Source organism: Phaethon aethereus (assembly GCF_964289735.1).
Source record: "Phaethon aethereus genome assembly, chromosome: 9".
NCBI lineage: Eukaryota > Metazoa > Chordata > Aves > Phaethontiformes > Phaethontidae > Phaethon > Phaethon aethereus.
This window is the reverse complement of record NC_138585.1, coordinates 11571738-11591852: the sequence shown is the minus strand read 5'-3', so window position 1 is coordinate 11591852 and position 20115 is coordinate 11571738. Positions and strand designations below refer to the sequence as shown.

General features: G+C 38.5%; 1 protein-coding gene across 1 annotated transcript in view; it reads left to right on the top strand.

Moving 5' to 3' along the window:
* Positions 1–3649: 3649 nt before the first annotated feature.
* The window catches only part of DNER (delta/notch like EGF repeat containing), a gene marked incomplete at its 5' end in the record, with an annotated part of 131776 nt that continues 115310 nt past the window's right edge, over positions 3650–20115 (top strand). The window contains one exon of the mRNA XM_082003707.1: positions 3650–3907. Within this exon, the coding sequence (XP_081859833.1) occupies positions 3650–3907 (258 nt within the window). The remainder of the gene's footprint in view (positions 3908–20115) is intronic.

Sequence of the window (20115 nt, the reverse complement as noted above, 5' to 3'; positions counted from 1 at the left end):
ATCAATTATTCAGGTACATATGAAAATAAAGCAACATTTCTCTCTCATCCACCTATAACAGTGAACTATATATATTGTAAAACTTTGTCTCTGTTCACAGCCTTAAACTAACCTTTTCCTGTAGCTAAAAACTGCCCTCACAAGCCTGTGAAAGACAAAATAAGTTCCAATGTGAAGCACCTGAGTATGCAACTTCTGAGGTGAATATTTCTACTGAATTCTGTGGGCTGCTTATATGTTTATATATGTTTATATATCAATATTTTGATAAATTGAGGCATGGATCATTCAAACAGTTACAGAATTTGCTAGAGTAGAAACGATGTGCTTGGAAAAAAGTTAAATACATGTAGAAATCATTTTGAATAAATGCATTAAGCTAAACAAACAGTAATAGCTTCAGTGATTGTGGCACTGACTTTCAAAGGATTTAGCTTTAATTTTGGCAGCTGTTGGATATGGGATTGGGAACACAATGGGCAGTTTTGGAAATCTGACTCTAGTTGCATGAGTTGGACCTTTCTGAAATTTCTCAAATGATATTAAAAACAGTCCATTTGGTAGACTGGAAGTGAAACTCCTAAGGTGCTTTAAGGCAGGTACAAGCTGAGGGACAAATGAGGAAAATGTCAGTTCTGGACTCTGCAAACCAGTATCATAAAGACACGATGGCAGCCTGACCCAACACATGAAACAGAAAAGAATCACAGTCCAGACACTGTTCAGAAAAGGCTCAACACAGTAACTGTCTCATCTAAATTAGCTCTTATACTAGTAAAGAAAAATTTAAGTAATAGTAGGTGGTTTTAAAAGAATTCAACAGTATTTAGAAAAAAGATCATTGTTGTTATTGGGGACATTTAAAGCATATAAATTCCTCTTAGGAAATCACAGAGATTTTTTGTTCCTCACTAAATATTTAATCAGAACAGATAAAATACTCTGCAAAATCTCCTTCAAGCCACCAGAGGATGAGTATTTCTCCATCAAAATGAATAGTTAAGCTGTAATGTAGCTTATCTAAGCCACACTAATAAGCTATTAGACTGGTAATACAATTCAGATTCTAGCAAGTGTAAATGAGGCAGGCAGCTCAATTCCTTATTGAATACTAAGATTAGTAATTTGTTTATGGGAAGCTGACTATAAAATTATTTAAGCTATGCATATTGGAACATTAAAATGCATACAAAGATACAACATTTTGGAAAATCACTAGCTAATTAGATCAGCATAATATTTTCTGTTGTACAGTTAAATACTTCCTTATGAAAATGGCAATTACAATGTAAACATTGCTTATATATTCTGTAAAATGCTAAGGAAACTCACGTGATACAGTTATGTCCAATCTGACTCGGGGCACCATGTTATGTCCTCCTTGGTTGCTTGCGTTGGTTGTCGAGCTTATTTTTAAAGTTGTTCTCTTCTGTGAATACCATGCTACTACATCAACATTATCTGATCTAGCTGTCACTCTTGAAACCATCTTTTCTGATACTTATCTGTATTGTCTTACTACTAAAAAGCATCAAACATAGACCAGAATCCCACCAGAATTACTGAACCCTTTGGGGGTGCTAAGAACAGTTAAAAAATAGGGGCAGTACTTAACCAGTCTATTCAGGTGTCCTGTTTGTTACAAAGGTGGATCAGCTGGGCAGCGCAATTAGCATCAGCCAGGAGAAGAGCTTGAGCAAAACAAGCGATGGGTCGGGTTAGAGAGTAGAACATCATTTCAGATTGTCTCGTTCTGATGATCTGTTTAAAAGATGTTTAGAGAACTGGCTGAAGCTAGTTATTAACAACTACCTCTGACAACCTGTGTGGACGGGGGAAGTCCTAGAAGCTTGGGAAAGGACAAACACTTTTTTTTTTTTTGAGAAAGAGGACAGAGAGAATTACAGCCCAGCTGCTTTAACAGCAAGTGCCACAGCAACCTGGGATACTTATGCGAGTTGTTTCAGAGCACTTGGAAGATAACAAGGAGACAGGTAGCAGCCTCTGTGGACTTACCAAGAACAAATCATGTCAAACCAAATTATTTTCTTGTAGAACAAGGTAACAGATCTTGTGAATGGAATAGAACAAACAAACAGTTGTTATAAGTTGATACGGGCAAGGCCTTTGGCATTGTTTTCCATGACATTCTTATAAACAAGCTTAGCAAATTAATAAGAATGTGTTTCTTTGGGTTGCAAAATTGGTTGGGCCCCCCCCATACTTAAAGAAGAGTAAGTAGTATTTCAGTTTCAAATTGTAAGAATGTCTTTCAAGTTCCTGGATTTCACTGAGATACAGCATTTGATAATGATCAGTAAAGAAAAGGAGATGATGAACTGGCCCGGTAAGTATAGCAGTTTTGTTTTGTCTCAGTGTGTGAAGGGCTCTGATAAACAAATATTGAAGGAACAAATAACCTTAAGGAGACGATAGTTGTAAAATAAAGAAACAATTCAAATATATGTAACTAAGATTGATTGTTTTTTATTTGTACTACTACAGTGCCTATAGGCTGTAGTAAACATCAGAGCCCACTGTTGAAGTAAATTGGACCAGTTTGAACCAAGGGCTCATTCCAGAGCTGGGGCTGCAGGTGGGCCCGGCAGCAGTGGGAGCTGGGGCAGGGTCCCATGGGGCTTGACAGGTGCTGAAGGAGCAGTGGCAGTTCACTTCAGCCTGTGTGTGGGGATCTAGGAGCATGTTCGGGCTGCTAGAAACCCCTGTGAGTTTTCAGTTTAACTAGCATCACCAGTTATTTCTGCCCGTGATACAGGTTTCAGCTGCACGTGAAGTGCAAAGGACTACAAGAAGCACTAGCATGCTGCTGCTGTCAGTCCTCCCATAATCCTGGCCAGAGATGTGAAAAGGCGTTAGATTTAAATACTTTTGCAGAAGCAAACGAATAGAAGGTTAGGGAACATGGGTTTTCTTCCTGCTCTCCCTTAACTGATTTACAGACCCATGTATCTTAGTTCTAATCAGAGGTAGTAAAAAAATCCCCAAAAGACTAGCAAAATCCAAATCGAATTTTAAAAATCAGCTGTAGACACCCTCAGCTGACCAAGCACACAGCTTTTTTTGCAATCTGAGGACTGACAGCATTGTTATGCTTTTCAACCGCCTCTGCTTTGGTCTTAACAGAACTTGAAAGTAATTATCAGCAGATTACACTGGTGAAACGGCAAGTAAGCAGCAAGCGGTGACTTCTCCGGAAGAGGGAGTTTCTCCTGCAGGGTGCCTGGCTGCCCCAGCGCAGCGCTCAGCCAGCGCCGTGGCACAGCCGTTTACACCCGTCGCGCTGCTGCCGTTTACACCGGCCTGCCCAGGGCCGCGCCCCGTGCCCGGGCGCGCAGCCCCGCCCGCCCCGCCCTGAGCTCCGCCGCGGGTCTAGGGCCGAAGCAAGCGCCGGCGCCGCCGCCTCCCCCTGCGCACCCGGACTGCCGGGGCCGGGCCCTGCGCGCTGCGGGCGGGCGGTTGCCCCCTGCCGGGCGCGCGGCGGCCGGCTCCTCCCCTCCCAGTCCCCGCCCGCCCGTTGCCCGGGGAACGCGGGTCGGGAGCAGCCGGGCGGCCGCTGTCTCCATCCCCTTCTTCCCTCCCCGCCGGTGCCCGCAGCGGAGCGGCACCCGCACCCGCACGGCCCGCCGCCATGCCCCGAGCCGCCCCGCTCCTCCTGCTGCTGCTGCTCGCCCTGGCCCAGCGCCGCGCCTGCCTTCCCGGGCCGGCCACGGCCGCGCCCCCCGGCCGGGACCCCTGCCTCAGCCAGCCCTGCCGCAACAACGGCACCTGCTCGCCGGTGCCGGCCCGGGGCCCCGCCGCGCCCCGCCGCCTCCAGCTGCTCCTGCCTCAGCCTCCGGCCGCCTACACCTGCGCCTGCCCCGCGGGGGTCACGGGCACATCCTGCCAGGTAAGGGGCGCGCCCAGGGCCCCGCCCGGGGGGCCGCCGCCTCAGCGCCTCCCTCGCGCCCTGCGTCCTTGCTGCCCGTCCCTGCCCTTGGCTGTGCCCGCTCGGCCCGCGGCTGGCGCCCTCCTGTCCTCGGCTCGCCCCATCCCGCCCCGTCTGTGGGCGCCTCAGCCCGCCCTGCCTGGCTCCGCATCGAGCCGTTCCGGTGCCTGTTTGCCGGCCCGTCCGCCCTGGGCGGCGCGCGGCGGTGGCCGGTGCCCATTCCCCCGGCGCGCGGCGTCCTTAACCCGCGTGCGGCCGCTCCCTCCCGCTGGCTCCTCGCGCGGCAGCCGTTGGTGCCGTTAACGGCCGCCGCGGGCGGCCTCGGCTCTCCCCCTGGCTTTCCGAGGGGCTGGCGGCGCTTCGTGCCGGTGGCCGCGCAAAGCGGGTGCCGGTACTGCGAGCGGCGGGCTCGGAGCCGTCACCCGGGCACGGAACGGACCGGCGGCGCGTATCGGCTCGGTCAGAGGTGAATGAGGATGGGGCTGAGCTCCGCCGGTGCCTTCCAGGTTAATCTCAGTACTGTAGCCACCCCCCTCCGTCCAGTCCTCGCGATTTATTTAGTATTGACTTATTCTAAGGTGAAGGGGATGCTGTACTGCCTTGAGTACTGATCGTTAAATCCTGTCTCCGGTGCTCGTTTCCATAGGTTAGGTGTGCTTGCTCCCGCGTTTCGGGTGCTTCTTGGGTTGATTTTGAATTCTGAAAGGTCGGAATGCTCAGGGTAGGCATAATGACCTGAAATATGGAGAAGGCAGTAAGCATCTTCCTAACATGTTTGGTCACATGGGGATTTAATGTAATAATAAAATCTAATTTAATTTTTTTTTTACATGAAGATTGTAAGTTTATTTTGTTGTTGTTGTTGGTTTTTTTCTCCAGCGTTAAGGGTGAAAGTCTTTGTTATTGTGTTCAGAAATTAACAAAAACTTAATCTTCCATATCTTCAGGTAAGGAAAAGCAGGCACAGGGACAAAGAGGCTTCGCTGCATGTGTATATGATGCCACGGGTTACTTTCTCTGACAGCAGCATACAAAAGGCTACATGGATTGTCTACCATTTCTTTGGATAATGCTCTGTGTTTTAAGTGGATTTGACATAGAAGCAAAAGGATTCAAATAAATTCAGTCTGCTTTTTAGTTTTTTTTAGTTGTTCCTTGGTCATGTAGTACTCGAGCTATACTGTTGAATAGATAAAATGGATAGTACATTTACTGAAGACTTAATGTCTAGGTGAGTATAAAAGTGATTGTAAAGTAGGAGCACTATGCAGAGTTCTGAGCTTGCCTTGAAATGTCTTGGTTGATTCAGTGTAGCAATGAAAGTGAAAATATTTACACTAATGAGATTTTCTAAAATCAGAGAGATGAAAGTGGATTAAACAGATTTCTCTTTGGCTAATTTTAGCTATTGTCTTCTTAAGAGTTTACTATGATTTCTATCACTACAAAGACAGAAAGAGAGCGCTGTGTGTTTGCTTCTGCTTGTTGCTGTTAGACTTAAGTGTCAGAGATCCATGACCGAAAGATTAATGATCCTTTTAAAGACTTAGTAAAATGTAATGCTCTCTGGCATCATACCTCCCATCAAGTGTTGTGCCTGCGGAACTGGATTTAATTGTTTTTCTAATAAAAGAGATAGGCAATATTTTCACACCACTCATGCTTTTTATTAACTAATAAAAGGAGGCTTACTGTGTCATACATTTTGTTTCTTTTTGTAAAATAGCAAGTAATGACCCTTGCAAGGGAAAATGGTGAACAAATGAATGCCACTTCTAGCTTATCATGTCAGCAGTTGAAGTATGGATACTAGTTAGCTATGAAAAGTTAATATGGTTTTGAAATGTAACTTTAATTAACTAGAGAGCAAGCAGGTTATTTAAAGGGGTAATATAAAAACAATATATCCATAGTTGAGATTTTGCTTATTTTATTGAAATAGGAAATAAATAAATATTGTACAAATGCATTAATTCTTGCATTGCTCTGTCGTTCAGATGCTTAATAGCTTAACAGATGTCTAACGGCTTAAACTTCTACAAAGAAAGGTAAAAACAATCATGTTTTCTGATTCAATGACAATAAATAACTAAGGATTTTAAAATAACTCAACGGATTTTTTTCTCATATCCCTTACGGATTATGAGAAAACCATGTACTAAATCAAGGGATCATTGGGATGTATCTAAACAGGGAGTTTTCAACTTACTGCTGATGTTGTTATTGAACAGTTGGACTTGCAGAAGGGAATACCAAGAGGCGAAAAAAAAGAACAGGAATTATTATGCTTAAAAAACCCAGATCATGGAGGGTAAATTTGCATTTTTGGAATTTGTGGTGGAGCTGGAGTCTTTTGGGAACCCCACTTCCTTAAAAATATAGATTTACTTTTGTGTTACTTCTTGTATTGAAGGTAACATTTTGCTCATATTTCTCAGATGCTCTGAGATGTAGAATGAAGGAAAAATGTTCTAAAGGTGAATAGAAGTCAGCTGGGCACAGTGAAGTTGATAGTGAAGAAATATTGCTAACAGTCAAAGTTGGAGATTGCCCACAAATTTTGTTACTGAAGTTTTTAGTGTGACTGGTTTTGATGCACTTGACGATGCTGGTGCTGGCATGGGAAAAGTGGCAAAGAATAAAACTGACATGACTTACACATGAGATACTTCTAAAAGCCCAGAGCTTTTCTATCACCAAGTGAAGGATTTAACTTGGACTTAAGCCAATTCCATGATCTTATGTTATAATTGCTTTAGTAACTCGTTACTTATTTAACAACAGAAATTACAGGGCCTCTTAGTATATCCATCCCATGAATTATGCATGTGTATATATCTCACATTACTTACGGTTTGAATATACTTTGTTTTGCAAACTTCAACTTTGTTTTGTTATGGATTGTTTGGTTACACATTGTGGGACATTGCTCTAATTTAATTCCATTTGTTTTCATCATTGTGAATTTTTTCCCACTTCTCTTTACCATGTTTCTAGACTGCATAAGGAAGAAATAGAATTAATGTGTTGCAGTATCTTAAACTTTAGTCTGAACAAAGAAATCACATGTATTCCCAAGGAAATTGTACAAAAATTATAGTGAATTCAACAGCCCTTCTGCAGGAATTTGAAATTGGACAATTCCCAGCTTTACACTGAGAGAACCTGATGAAATAAATTGAAATGAACTGAGTGACGGATATTGAAGTTCCCTAAAGTTTACATTCCTTAAGTTTTTTACTTATATTTTACTTTGAAGGGTAAAAAGCCTTTGAAAGGTTGAACGGTTCAACCTTTATTTCTAATGACTAGTCTAGTGACTACTGTGTTATTTCTAATGAACTGTATAATCCAATGCATTGCTTTTCTTGATCAGGAAAGTTTTATGCAAAAATTGATTTGTGTTAATGCCCTATGAAATCATTTTAGAGATATAAAGTACTAAATAGGAAATGAAAAATTTCATTATAGACTTGGTCGTTTGCTTAAAAATACAGAATCTGAACTTAGTTATTTGGTTCCATGCTAGTGCTAATTTCATTGAAAGACTATAATGTGAAGAAACATTCATTTATTAATGTATTTGTAAATCCTATCATACTTTGGTGCTTTTTAATGTGCTTTTAGTTGTTTTATAGATTGTGTCAGGAAACAAGTAGTGTCCAAGCATATGGACCAGCATTCTGACTTTGCAGCAGTTCTCTTCTATATAGCCTGATTAGTAATGGCTGGATGTTCCACTTACTTCTGAGAGTGACATGGTAGCCGCTAATGTAACAGCATTATTGAGTTAGTATTGTAATTATTATTTTAGTAGCAAATGATCTCTTTGGTCTTGGGGAGGATTTGTTGTGTTCACCCTAATGTTCCTGCTTCCCCTTTGCTGGATATTCTGCTAAATTACTTCCATGTTATTGTAGGTATATGTTTTACATCAAGTCTAGACTGTACCTGAAAGCTGTCAAACTTGTGTGCAGTGCAAGCAGGAGTTCTAAGATGGCAATATTACTCCCATATGATATCTGAAAAATCTTTAGCATTAATTTCAAGCCACTTTGTTTACAGCTCCTTTAATCAGAAATTAGTGTACTCACATTTCATAGTCACTGAGTTTTTCCCTTCAAGTAACAAGTTGTATGTCCCACAGGACTGATGAATATTATTTGTTTCCTGTTTTTGTGGTCTGTAAGCGAAGTGTTGTTCAGGTATGCCATGAACTTTGATCTCCATGGTTGCAGTGGAACTGATGAAGTTCTGGAGTTGGGCAATGTGAGGTATAAAATGCAGGGACTGTTAGCACAGAATAAATGAATGTGAAAAATAGTTTCTCCACCTAATTTTTTTTAACTATTATAACATCTGTTTTCTCTAAGTGTAGTAGAAATATATTTCTGGTCAGAAGTTTAAGCTTTTCAAATTAGCATCTTGCCTTGAAGCATATAATGTGAAAATTTGTGAGCGAGAGAACTATAATTCAGCAACTTCCAAAGCTGTCAATAAAGAATTGTGCTGTGATTTTTGCCATGGGATATAAACAAATTATTCTAAATTTCTGTAGAATAAAACTGGAATAATGTAATAACCCAAACTGTCTCAATTATATAAGTGGTTATTATTTGAGTATCATCTGCACACTGACCTTTGTCAATCTTTGTATTCTCTCTTTCAATGTCTTGAAATACTCCCTTTAAATCTGTTCAAGATAGTTCTTTTTAAATACTAGTCAGGTCATTACATAGTGCAAATTATTTGGTTCTGAAAAATTCCATCATATAAGTGAAAGTTTTAAGTGTTGGTTTTACTTATTTTTTGTGATTAAAGATTGCAGAGAGACAGATCAGGTGTAAAGTAACTGAAGAATAATAGAAGATGTGCTATACTAAGATGCTTCAGCTTTTTCATATGTCATATTTCATTGCAGTTTATGTTCTTTGATCTGAGAGAATTACTTTGCAATGATATCTGTTTAAAAACTAGTGTTGTTTTACTTTCCTTTGAAATACCTGACTTGATGTTGTCAATTGTATACATGTCGCTCTGGAAATCCTCTTTAGTGGAGTAGGTTCCCAATGTACTAGGAGAATACCTTATCTTGAATACAAGATAAGAAACAACAGAGTATGGATGGGAAAACAAACAAGAATATTGCTTAAAATACTGGAATTATATCACTTGATTCAGTATTACAGAAGGTAGAAATGGTCCCCTGTCTTTTGACAGCTTTCACAGAGTTTTCTACATATTGCCCTTCTCAGAAGTACTTGCTTGAGATCAATAATTTCAGAAATGGCATTTAGCTTGATCATGGGATCACGAGCCCAGAAATCTTAGAAGATGATGCAAGAAATTCCATTTTAATAGGCAGACATGAGTCTGCTGAAAATAACATTCACTTAACCCTCAACATCGGTTGGTAATTTTTTTGGGGGGGTATTTGCTCTGATCGCTCACTCTATTCTTGTTAAATATCAAATCCCTCATTTATTCCTAGTAACTCTTTTTGGCTGGGATGCATTCGTGTTCCAATGAATCCCACAGATTAATTTCGTGGAAAACAGAACTTCATTAGTTTTTATTCTCTGTCTTTCAATGTAATTGAATTTCCCTGTTGCAATTTTTTCCCTTTTAAAAGTGAGTTATTCCACTCTTCCCTCCCTATGCATGTAGTGAATATTGTTTTTCTTTCCTGCAATGCCCTGTCTGAGCTGAATAGATTGAGCCAATAACAATATTCCTGTTGGTTGCTGGTTAATCTAAATATAGTCTGTTTTGTATAATACTAGAACCCATTTTTTATGTATGCTGAGATGTTACCCATTCTTTTGACAACCGTATTAGCAGGAAGACTTCAATAATATCCACAATTTTTATTTTTTTTTAAATCTTTTGGTTGATATAGGTGAACTGAGCTCAGTAACTTACCTAGAGGTGTCTGATTGTGGTGTGGTGATCTCAAAATGAAAGTATCCATATTTAAAGTGCATCCGTGTCAATTGAAAGCGCTGTGTTTGGCAAGAGTAGGGTTAATTTCATTAAAAATTTCTTAGTGCATTTAGGTCAAAATTTGCAGGTAAAAGCAGTTTAATATGTGCATTTGCCGTTGTAGAGCATAATTTATTAAGAGTCTTTAATTAGTTCTCTGGTTTTTAAGCAAAAAAATAGTTTTGTTCAACTTCTTGTTTCTGTATGGTTTTGTCCATTTATATTTTACAGGTATAATGTAAACATTGAAATGCCCTCTGGAGAGAAACTTGTCACTCATCAATATGAGTTACACAAAACATAAATTATAGTTGTAGTATTAGGAAAAAGATCTTGGACTGCAATACAATTGCTGTAGTTTTCCAACAGTTTTTTAACAGTAGAAATGCACATCAAGATACGTATTGAGAAAAATAACGTTTGCTTGATAGGAAAACTCTTTAATTTGTTCTATTGGTTAAGTGTAATCTCTTATAAAGAAGAACTCTTGCCTTGAGAAGCTCATTTGTATGTCACATACATAACCTCTTTGAGTTCAGCAATACATATTGCTGCCCTATATTATTTTTCAAGTTTGACTTGGCTTGTTTTAGAGCCAAGTAACAAGCTGTAGTAAGTGTAACATACAGGCTGTAGTAACTGTAACAATTATGCTGTATTTTTTAGAATTACATTCTGCTGTAAACCTGAAAAAATAGCTGTAAACTCTGGAGAAAGCTCTTGAAAGTGATACAGTGTGACTAGGGATGGGAATATCAGGGCTTGGTCCTTGGAATTCTCACTGCCTTGCTGAGTCACGCTGGGCAAAACTCTTACCATCTTCTTACTTGGATTCCTCCTCTATAAATTAAGATAATTCTGGGTGTTCAAAAGGTTAATTTGTGAATGTGTATGAAGGCTTAAAGATTGTTGAGTGAAAAGTACTTTATAAGGAAACATCTTATTGAAATGCCAGATTCTGAATTACATGTCAGTGACCTATCTGAATATATTTAAATTGTAAGGAAAAAAGCCTTTTTTTTTTTTTTTTTAATCAACCATTAGACTAGTTCTTTGTCTGGCAAACATTCAGGCTAGCAGTCTACAGACTAGCTTTGTAACGTTCTTTCCCACTGGAATAAGGGGCAACGGATCAATGCTCAGTATTTCAAAGACTTCTGTAGCAAAGGTGTTTGTGAACAAGGTAGTGTTGAATAAGGTAAGAACTGGGTTCAGTTTGACTGTGAAAGTAGGGTTATTGTACTGAGATAGGGTCACTGAATGTTAATGATTTTGGGAACTTTGTTGTACTTCATGTGTTAGTTACAACAGCAACTGTATTGAGAAGTTTGAGAAGACTTTTGGGTATCTTCAGGAACAGTAGCTGTAAAAAGAGTAACAAGATATGATTCCTTTTCTTTACAACAAGCCTCATTTTCAGTCTAGGTTGTCCTTATGTGGTCCTTTGTACTGGACCTAATAAAGCTGAAGCTTGTTGACAAATGCACAAGAGAAGGAATAATTTCAGCTAACCATGCATATTCTAAATGAACTGTGATTATCTGGGAGGAAGACCCATATGTTCTGGTGGTGGTATGTTGAATAATCCCATTGATCCCGAGTGCTCAAAATGCAAACAGTTTAAAGATGTGCAGATAATGTCACAAGAGAACAGGAGCTGGTTTAGAATGCTGTTCCCTTCTATGAATGAATAGTATTTAATCCCCTGAAATCAAATTCAGGTAATTTTACTTACAAGATAGAGAGGGTGGAAATAGATGTGATCCAGAGAAAGGGCAGCAGAAGAGATTAGTAGATGTGGAAAGATTTGAATAACCTGGGAGAAACGACTTGTTCAGTTTTATACAGAGACAAACAAGAAGACTCTGAATAAAAGGTAATCTTGTGAAAAGGATAATGCTTTAAAAAAAACAACAGGAATGAGTTAAATTCTTCTGTGCATCAGCTAGTCATCAACTAATGTGGCTAATGAAAATATATGGAAAATTTTCTGAAATTTCCTAGGCCTAGTACATTACCATGATCTCCCTTTGAAATATTTGGTAGTTGCGTTTGTCAATAATGACAGTGACTATCACCATGAACTATGTGCAATTCTTATGTTTCTTATTCAGCCCTAATGACTTGTGCTCTAAATTTAGCAAGTATGTTGAAAGTCATACAAATTTTATTTGTATTTTCATTTTAAAGGTTTTAACAGATGTATGGTTTCTTCTGCTGAAGAAATTATGCAAATTGTTAAATACCTTTTACCAAAATCAAATTAATGAATGAATCTCAGTAATGGCAAACTAAAATATATGGCTTAGGTTTCATACAGGCTTAGCAGTCTATTAATAACTTGTGATTGACTATATACATGTACTTCTATTGTAATCTAATCTTCAGGCAAATATAACTGAACATTATTAAACAGAAGGAGGTAAAGATGGCCATGTAGAAGTCTAATAATTTATGGGCTAAGTGCCTCTTGTGTTGAGTCCTAATTCTGCTGTCTGGTTGTTAGAGAGTGGTTTTCTGGCACTTACTGTCACTGTGGAACACGAAGGTTGTGTTCTTGTATGTGGGGATCTGAGAAACTTTCTCATTTGAGTATGCCTTTGAATTTCATAGAGTTGAGTTACATGAGGTTTACTGGCATAGGTAGAGTCTGAAAGACCAGATACTTGGCTAATTTTCTTTAAGGCTGCAGCATACTCTGTGATGATGGCATATGTGACAATTGAAGAAAATGGTGTTGAGTCCACTGAGAAATTAACATGTTTAATTGAAGGAAGGACAAATTGACTTAATTTACATAACTGTAATAGGACTCTAATGTCAAAATTTGGCTAACTATTTCCTTTTAAAAGTAATGGAAAGGTACTGGGTTGATGTTACAGAAATTCTTGATAATCTTTCCGAGGGTGTGGGGGGATCTGGATTGTGTAGAGCATGCTAAAAATGTGGCCCATCTTTAAAGGGCTGCTTGAGACGCCACTATGACATGTCTTAAAGGTGAAGTAAAATCATAGTCATTTCTTTGTCTACAAAAAGAATAAATGTAGGTTTAGAACTAGTTATTTCAGTAACCATTTGAGCTTGGGCTTCTTGGTGCTTCTGAAATGTAGCAGAGAAATTCTCTAAGGTGAATGAATGCAGGAGCAAGGTCAGCTGTGACACTTGCTTCCAAAACGCCTTTCTCCCCAATTAAACTACTTCCCTTGCAACACCAAATTTTAACTCCTCCTGCGTGTGAGTGAGAAAGGATGGATTAATAGTTACAGTGATTCAACCTTTTCACAAAGGCCTGCTTAAAAGCAGTGTGACAGATTTAGCAGTTGCAGGTATGCCCTCTCACTATCAAGTCCTGCTAGCAGTAGCATGTAGCAAACTGGGCTATGGGCCAAAACCTCAGTCTTTGATTTAGGAATATGGATGATTTTCTGTTAGCATTACATATTAGTGAGTGGTTTAACTGTATTTTATGTTTATATGAGCTAATCAGTTGAAGGATACTCCTGAATGACAGCTGTGCTAGCAAACCTTATTGTGTAACTGACATATAGCAAACACGAGTGCAGCATCTTAGTTGATTTCTGCGTGTTGTATATGCTTTTCCCTTTGTAATCAGTACTGCAGCAGCTTCCAACTTGGGATTTCTAGTTCAGAGGACAACATTTTTCTTTTTCAAAATACAGTTACATCCAGTTCTATTCTGTATTCTCAGATTTTCTAAGCTCCTTGCCTAGGGTGTGAAAGTAGACCCCACTTGGAGGGGGGCCTTTGCTGCAAAGAGCTATTTGGCCCTGAGAGCTGGTGGCTGGTAAAAGCTTTTCCAAGCTCCTTGACACTAAGCGGGGCAGTTTTGTGAAGCTGAAAAGTCTTGAGAGCTTTAAGTTACCCTGGCAGTCTTACGGCTTTTAAAATCTCTTCTGTGACTTTGAGAGCAAGGCTGCAGCTTGGGGCTAGGTGCTGTATTCCCAGATCTTCGAGCAGAGTGTTAGTGCTGCAGTAGGGTGGGTGGCTTCACCAGAAAGCTTCCATCAGAAACGTATCGATGATTTGGCTTCCTCAGATCAGAGGTGCCAGCACAAAACTCTTCATACCCAATAAACTGGCATTTTCTGATAAACACTATGTTCAGTCGGAAGTTTCTATCAACGGTTAGAAGTGTGGTACAGTGGTGTCTAGTGGGAAAAGTTCCCTCATACTTAATTGTGTATTGATTTAGATGTTAACATCACTACTATCTAATCTAATTGTGGAGATAATTGTAAAACTTTAGAGTATCAGTTGTTGATCTGCAGTTTATTTTTCCTCTGTCTTTTTAAAATAACACAGATTAGGTTCTCTGTGTTTTTCAAAGGATTTGTAAAGGTGTTAGGTTGATTTTGGAAAACTTTAATATATGGATGCACAAAAGCAAGACTGCAAAGATCTGGGTGTAAATTTGCTACCTATGTTGTTATGTTCGTGCTATTAAAGCTATTAGAGTTAATGCTGCACTAAATAAAATTGGGTTGAGATGGTTTATGTGTGTTTACTGTGTGGTACAACTATGTAAGTATGTGCACATTGTGTATCTTAAAGTAGCTGATGGTCTGCAAGCTCATCTCCTGTTTTATCTTGTAGTAACTTGCTTATGTGTCTGTATGTTTATGGAAATAAAAATCACTAAGACCTAAAAATTCTGCCAGTTGGAGGCAGGATGAACAAGAAGTCATTTTTTGACAGAGCTGAAATTATGTAGATTTTGTGTATTTATGACATTAGAATCTGTGGTTTACTTTGTTTAATAAAATACTTAGTTACTTTGTCCGTACTCTCTCTGTATCCAAAGCATCTTCCTTTTTCATTGCACCAAACTTTTTTTTGTCCTATAAATCTCAAGCTACCTTTAATAATCCAGCTGGTTTTCAGGTTTTCAGTTACTGACCTTCACTGTTCTCTCTCTCTCTTTTTTTCTTTTGTCTTCTGAGTGTATTAACAAAAAATGTCACATGGAAAAGTTGCTGATGGAGCTTGTATCCCTTATTTTAGCGGAATTTACTTTCTTTCTTTCTAAAGACAATAGTGTCAAACCCAGAGGAAAGAAAAGTTGATGTAGGGATGTTTCAGTGCAGAAGCTGGTTTGGTTGCAGACATTGGATTGTGGGATGAGTAGAATAATAGTAAGTCATTCATAGTCCCTTTATACCTCATGAAATAGGTGGGATGAAAAAAAGTATAGAATATGATGCTCTGTGTTTGCATTTCTTAAGACATGAAATACAGGCAGCATCAGGAAAAAAAGACAGAAGTTCAAATTTATGGGTTGAATATTAAGCTTGTATAACAGATAAGCTGAAATATTTGCCATAGATATTCATAATAGAATGAGGAAATCAATACATTCAGGCTTAACTGCAGAGCACTTGTGGCTGTGTTCTGGAATTCATCAGTTATAGAAGCTTTGATTTAACGTACAAAATCTACTTTGTGCAAGGGAAGTGTGCCTTGCTGTGTTTTCTAGTTTGGAAAGGAAGAACTGGGCTGGGATCCTAGTCTGTCATCCACATCTACAGCAGTGCTGCTCCTGAACCATCAAGCTGCCCTTGCCTTTGACCTTTGCAGTGTTTGGAATAATTTTGAGGATACCAGCTACATGAGTACATAGATACGAGTGACCATTAGAAGGCAACCTATTTGAAATAATTTCTACGTATGTTTTCCTGGTTTTGTTCTACCTTTATAAGAATAACATCTGTTCAATTCCCAGTTGGTTCGATGCTTAGGCATCTGTTCAATGCCTGAAATTTTTTTCACTGTAGTTGCAGGAATGTAATTTGTCTAGCTTCTGTTGTTGTCTCTTAACTCTAAGTTGCATAAATAAAGTTAACTTTAAAACTTTTTTTTTTTAATTCAAAAAGGATTCAGGTGCTGGAAAAGCCTGATGGCTTCTTTTCTTGCTTGAATTGCATTTCAGTGGCATTGTGGGATTTGCATTTCAGTACTGACATTAGGTATAAGTAAAATGGTAGTTGCTTTGAATTTTCTATGTCTCAGCTAGGTGAATTCACATAATGTATCTCAGAATTTGCCTGTTGGCCTTTTCTTCAGCACCTGCCTGTATTCCAGGTCCGAATAAGTGCATTAATGATGCTGCATAGTGTTCCAGGTGTCTTTCTCACTCTCATGGGTATGAAAAGATTATGAATTTCTGTATGCCTATTATGTATTATGTACCATTGTTCAAGAGGATTCAGCAATGCAAGTTATTTATAAAGTCATCTATATGGATTTCTAAATTTTACTTCCTCTTAAAACAGCATTGTTCTATAATACAGAAGCAGACATAGTTAGACATATGCCATAGGATTTTACAAGAATAGAAGTAGAAAGAACTAATTTTTGGCACCAAGGTATAAATCGGAATATACAAGAAGCAGATAGTTCAGAGAAAAAATAGTTAATTTTCATTGCTGATGACTTTTCAAATATAATAATGATATTTTATTCTTTCCTTTTTTCTGTAGCAAATGTGATTTGCATTTCCACAGTGAATGCTAGAGAACTGACTAGAGTGATCCAGTTAGTTTTCATTTACTCCTATTAGACAAATTATGGACTTTTCATAGGTAAAATATTATTGCTCAGCAGTAGTAATTACAATAGTGACTTAACACTGTTAGAAATATTTTCCAACTTTTCAGTTCTGAAGAATTTAGTAAAACTTGCTAAGCACATGACAAATTTAGTAGATTTCCCTACCTTTGACTAACTTCTTAACCCTGTCCAATTTTAAGTAATGCTGTTATTTCAGAATGGTTTTTAGATCTTTATCTTTTTTAGATCTTATTTCCACTTTGGCAATAACTAATGTAGAAGTTGTGTACCTTTTTGGTAAGGTCATTGCGCATAGTCATCTGCATCTATTTGGAAGTGGGAATGGGTTGAATCTATTCTTTATTCCAGATAAATGAGACGGTTCTTCTAGAAAATAAGTTGTTTCTCTAAAATGCCTTTCTGTGAAATATGCTGGGGTTCAGTCTTTATCATTCTTCACTGCCCATATCATTTGGTTTTATCAATCCATTTGGGTTTCTGAGGGACTGAGGCCTTTAATGAGTTTTTCCAGATGTGGTTACAGCTTGGCAATCATTCTACTGTTTCTGTTTTCTTCTGGAAAAGTATTTCTGGAGCAAGTAGATGGTTCCTATAACCAAGTTAGCTGAGAAGGATGGCTCATATAGGAGAGTGGGAATTGTACCTGCAATTCCTATGAAGCACAGAGGCACCATTGTGAACAAATTTTTTTTCAGTATTTTACTGTTAAAGTAAAAATACTTTGTGGAAAATGAGATGACAAAAGTACTGTGCATCTCCTACTAGTGTCGCAATTCAGCTTGCTCTGTTTTAACTAACTAGACCATGTAGCTACTTCCTTCTTGTGCTATACTTGAGATAACTCAGTGCACCTTGGTAGTGTAAGTAAAATCTGAGATTCAACTTTTGTATGGTTTTTGGAATAGATTTTGAATAATTGTTGAAGCTGTGTAACAGTAACTTCTTCCTAGCAACATTTTAACTAATTATTTACAAAGATACATTTGAGCTTACCAATTGTACTAGACTCCCATCATTAATGTGTATATATAAATACACTAAAAATTGTGAGCCAGCTGTGATTTAATTTTTTAACACTGGGTAGTGGTGTTGCCGACATTCTTAAAGCAGGTTATTTCTCATTAACAAATCAGTTATGCCCAGATTGTCCAGGTACTCTGAAATGATTTGATTTCAGCAACGCAGCTCAGAGGCCTTGTTCTGAAACCTGGAGTCATTTGCTGTGCTGTATAGATGTGGTAAGCACAGTTTGTCCTAGGTACCCTTGTCTTTTATGCTTTCTCTGTGCATTGGTATAGGGTGAGTTCTACATCTGATTCTATGTGAAGATGTAAGATTTGTTATGACTCAAGATGAGATGAATGAAGGAAGAAAGAAATCTGTTTTGCAGGCATATTTAAATTTGTAATTAAAAACTGTTTCCATTGCCTTCGGCTGATTGTGGATCGCATCAGTAGTCTGCAACAGTGATTGATATCAAGATCACATTATTGGTCAATTCATATAAAATATGAATTTTATTTATGAATTTTGGCTACAAAAAATTAATAGGTGTAGGAAAAAATCCTGCCCCCACCCTGCTTTTTCTTCCTTGCCTTCTGCCTGATCTGTTGACATTGTCTTTTTCATGTAAAGGTTTGGAAACTTGTTATTGCAAGGCTTGTCTTATAATCTGCCCCTAGAAAGTTTCTCAAAATCTTCTTCAACATCAAAAGTTTCTATATCTCTGTAATGTTGTGAAAAAAATATGTTCACATTTGACTCTGCAAATCTCTTGATATTATGAGAAAAATGTAGATCTTTAGACCACAAAATGAGCTCTGTAATTTTTATTTCAAATATAGTACAAACTTTCTTCTACAATCTAACAATATGGTGGCCTTCTAGAGCTCATAGAGGTGCTCTTCGGAGCTGATAAGTACTGCAATTTTTCCCTGCTGATACTAATTTACTTTCATTATAGTCCATTTCAGATTTATTCTAGAGGTTTTTTTTAGTATACGATCTAGCAATCTGGTGGATTTTGGTTTTGTATTTAGTTGTGGCAAGGTCTTAATTTGGTTGCCCTTTTATTTTTACTTTTTCCAATTTACCTTGTCACAGGATGTTATGCTAGTGAATTGTTTATCTAGTTGGTCTGAATTTCTGCTGAGTGGTTCTGTGTCCCTGGAAAAGTTTTTTGTGTAGGCTATAAACTTCTGCAATGCTCAGTAATAGTTAAAACTCTTCTCATTATAATGAAACATTTTCCCTCTATAGTAACAAGCACACCAAATGCACTTTTTTTTTTTTATTGTGGGTTTTTATTTATGCACCTGTGACAATGCAAAGGGTCTGCTTTCTTCTACAGGTTAATTTGTTTAACCTCCTGCTTTCCTTATACGTGTTTTGGAGAAGGGAAGTGTGTACAGAAGGACTGAAACTGGAGTGGGACATCTTTGGACAAAATCTTTCTTCTACTTGTAGTCGCTTTCCATTATTTTTATTATGGGTGAAATAGCATACTCCACATGAAAGAAAACTCTGGGGTACTGATGAGGATCATGTGGAGTCACCTACATTTGTCTATGTAAAGCTGAGCTTTATTTAGAATGGCTAATGCTGATCGGGAGTTAACAAAGCTCCTGACTCCCTGCCAGCTCCATGCACAATTAGTCTGGTCCCTGGAGTGGGGTGCTGAGGCACTGCAGCTGACTAGTAATGCAGCATCATGCCAGAATTAACCCTGCTGAGCCAGCTCTAATGTGTTCCCCATCTGTAGTCTGCTTACTTTCCACCCTGAAAAATCTGCTAACAACTGAAAGTCAAATGTAGTCATCAAATTGTACACATGAAATTCCTCTTATTTTGTATGAATGTGAACCAGTTCTAATTTTGTGTCCTAGGAGATTTCACAGAATGCTCTTTACTAATTACAGTAACCTACAGATGCAGAAATCTTTTTCTGCTCATTGTTCCCTGGCTGCCAGGCTAGAATGCTCTAAATTTTGATACACATCCAGCTTTCTCCCAACTGGTTGCCTACAAATTACAAAAGTCAATATTTTGAATGTCAGCAAATCACCTTTTCTGGACTTGGTTGAAGTAAAGAAATTTTTCTTGAGGGTTGCCTTTGCAAATAGTAAATAGAATTTTTGGAAATAAGGATCCATATTTGTGTCTGTTTCTCCTTGCCTCCCTAGATCCTATGCCATCATTAACTTCTGTAACTTGGTCTAGCACACAGAATGAGCCTTCTCCAGGAGAATCTCCTTACAGATCACATGTGCATCATCTGAGAAGAAGTCAGTCTTGGTATGTGACTGTTCTAACAGCTTCAGTGCTGGTAGATCAGAGACACAGTTTTATGAAGAAGATAGATCTTGTTCAATTCTACATTCCTCTGCAATTAAACATCTGCATTGTTGAAGTGTTTTGGAATAAGAATTTTGAATGAGCTGTGAAAGTGATCATGTAGATTCACAAAGTATATCTTAGCATTTGTTTATTAATTAACAAATTAGAAATGCCTCACAGCATTTAATCAAAGCATGCAAAAGTTGGGAACCAGAATATGTCTATGTAATTAGACAAGCAGCTTTGTATAGGTGTAATGGGTC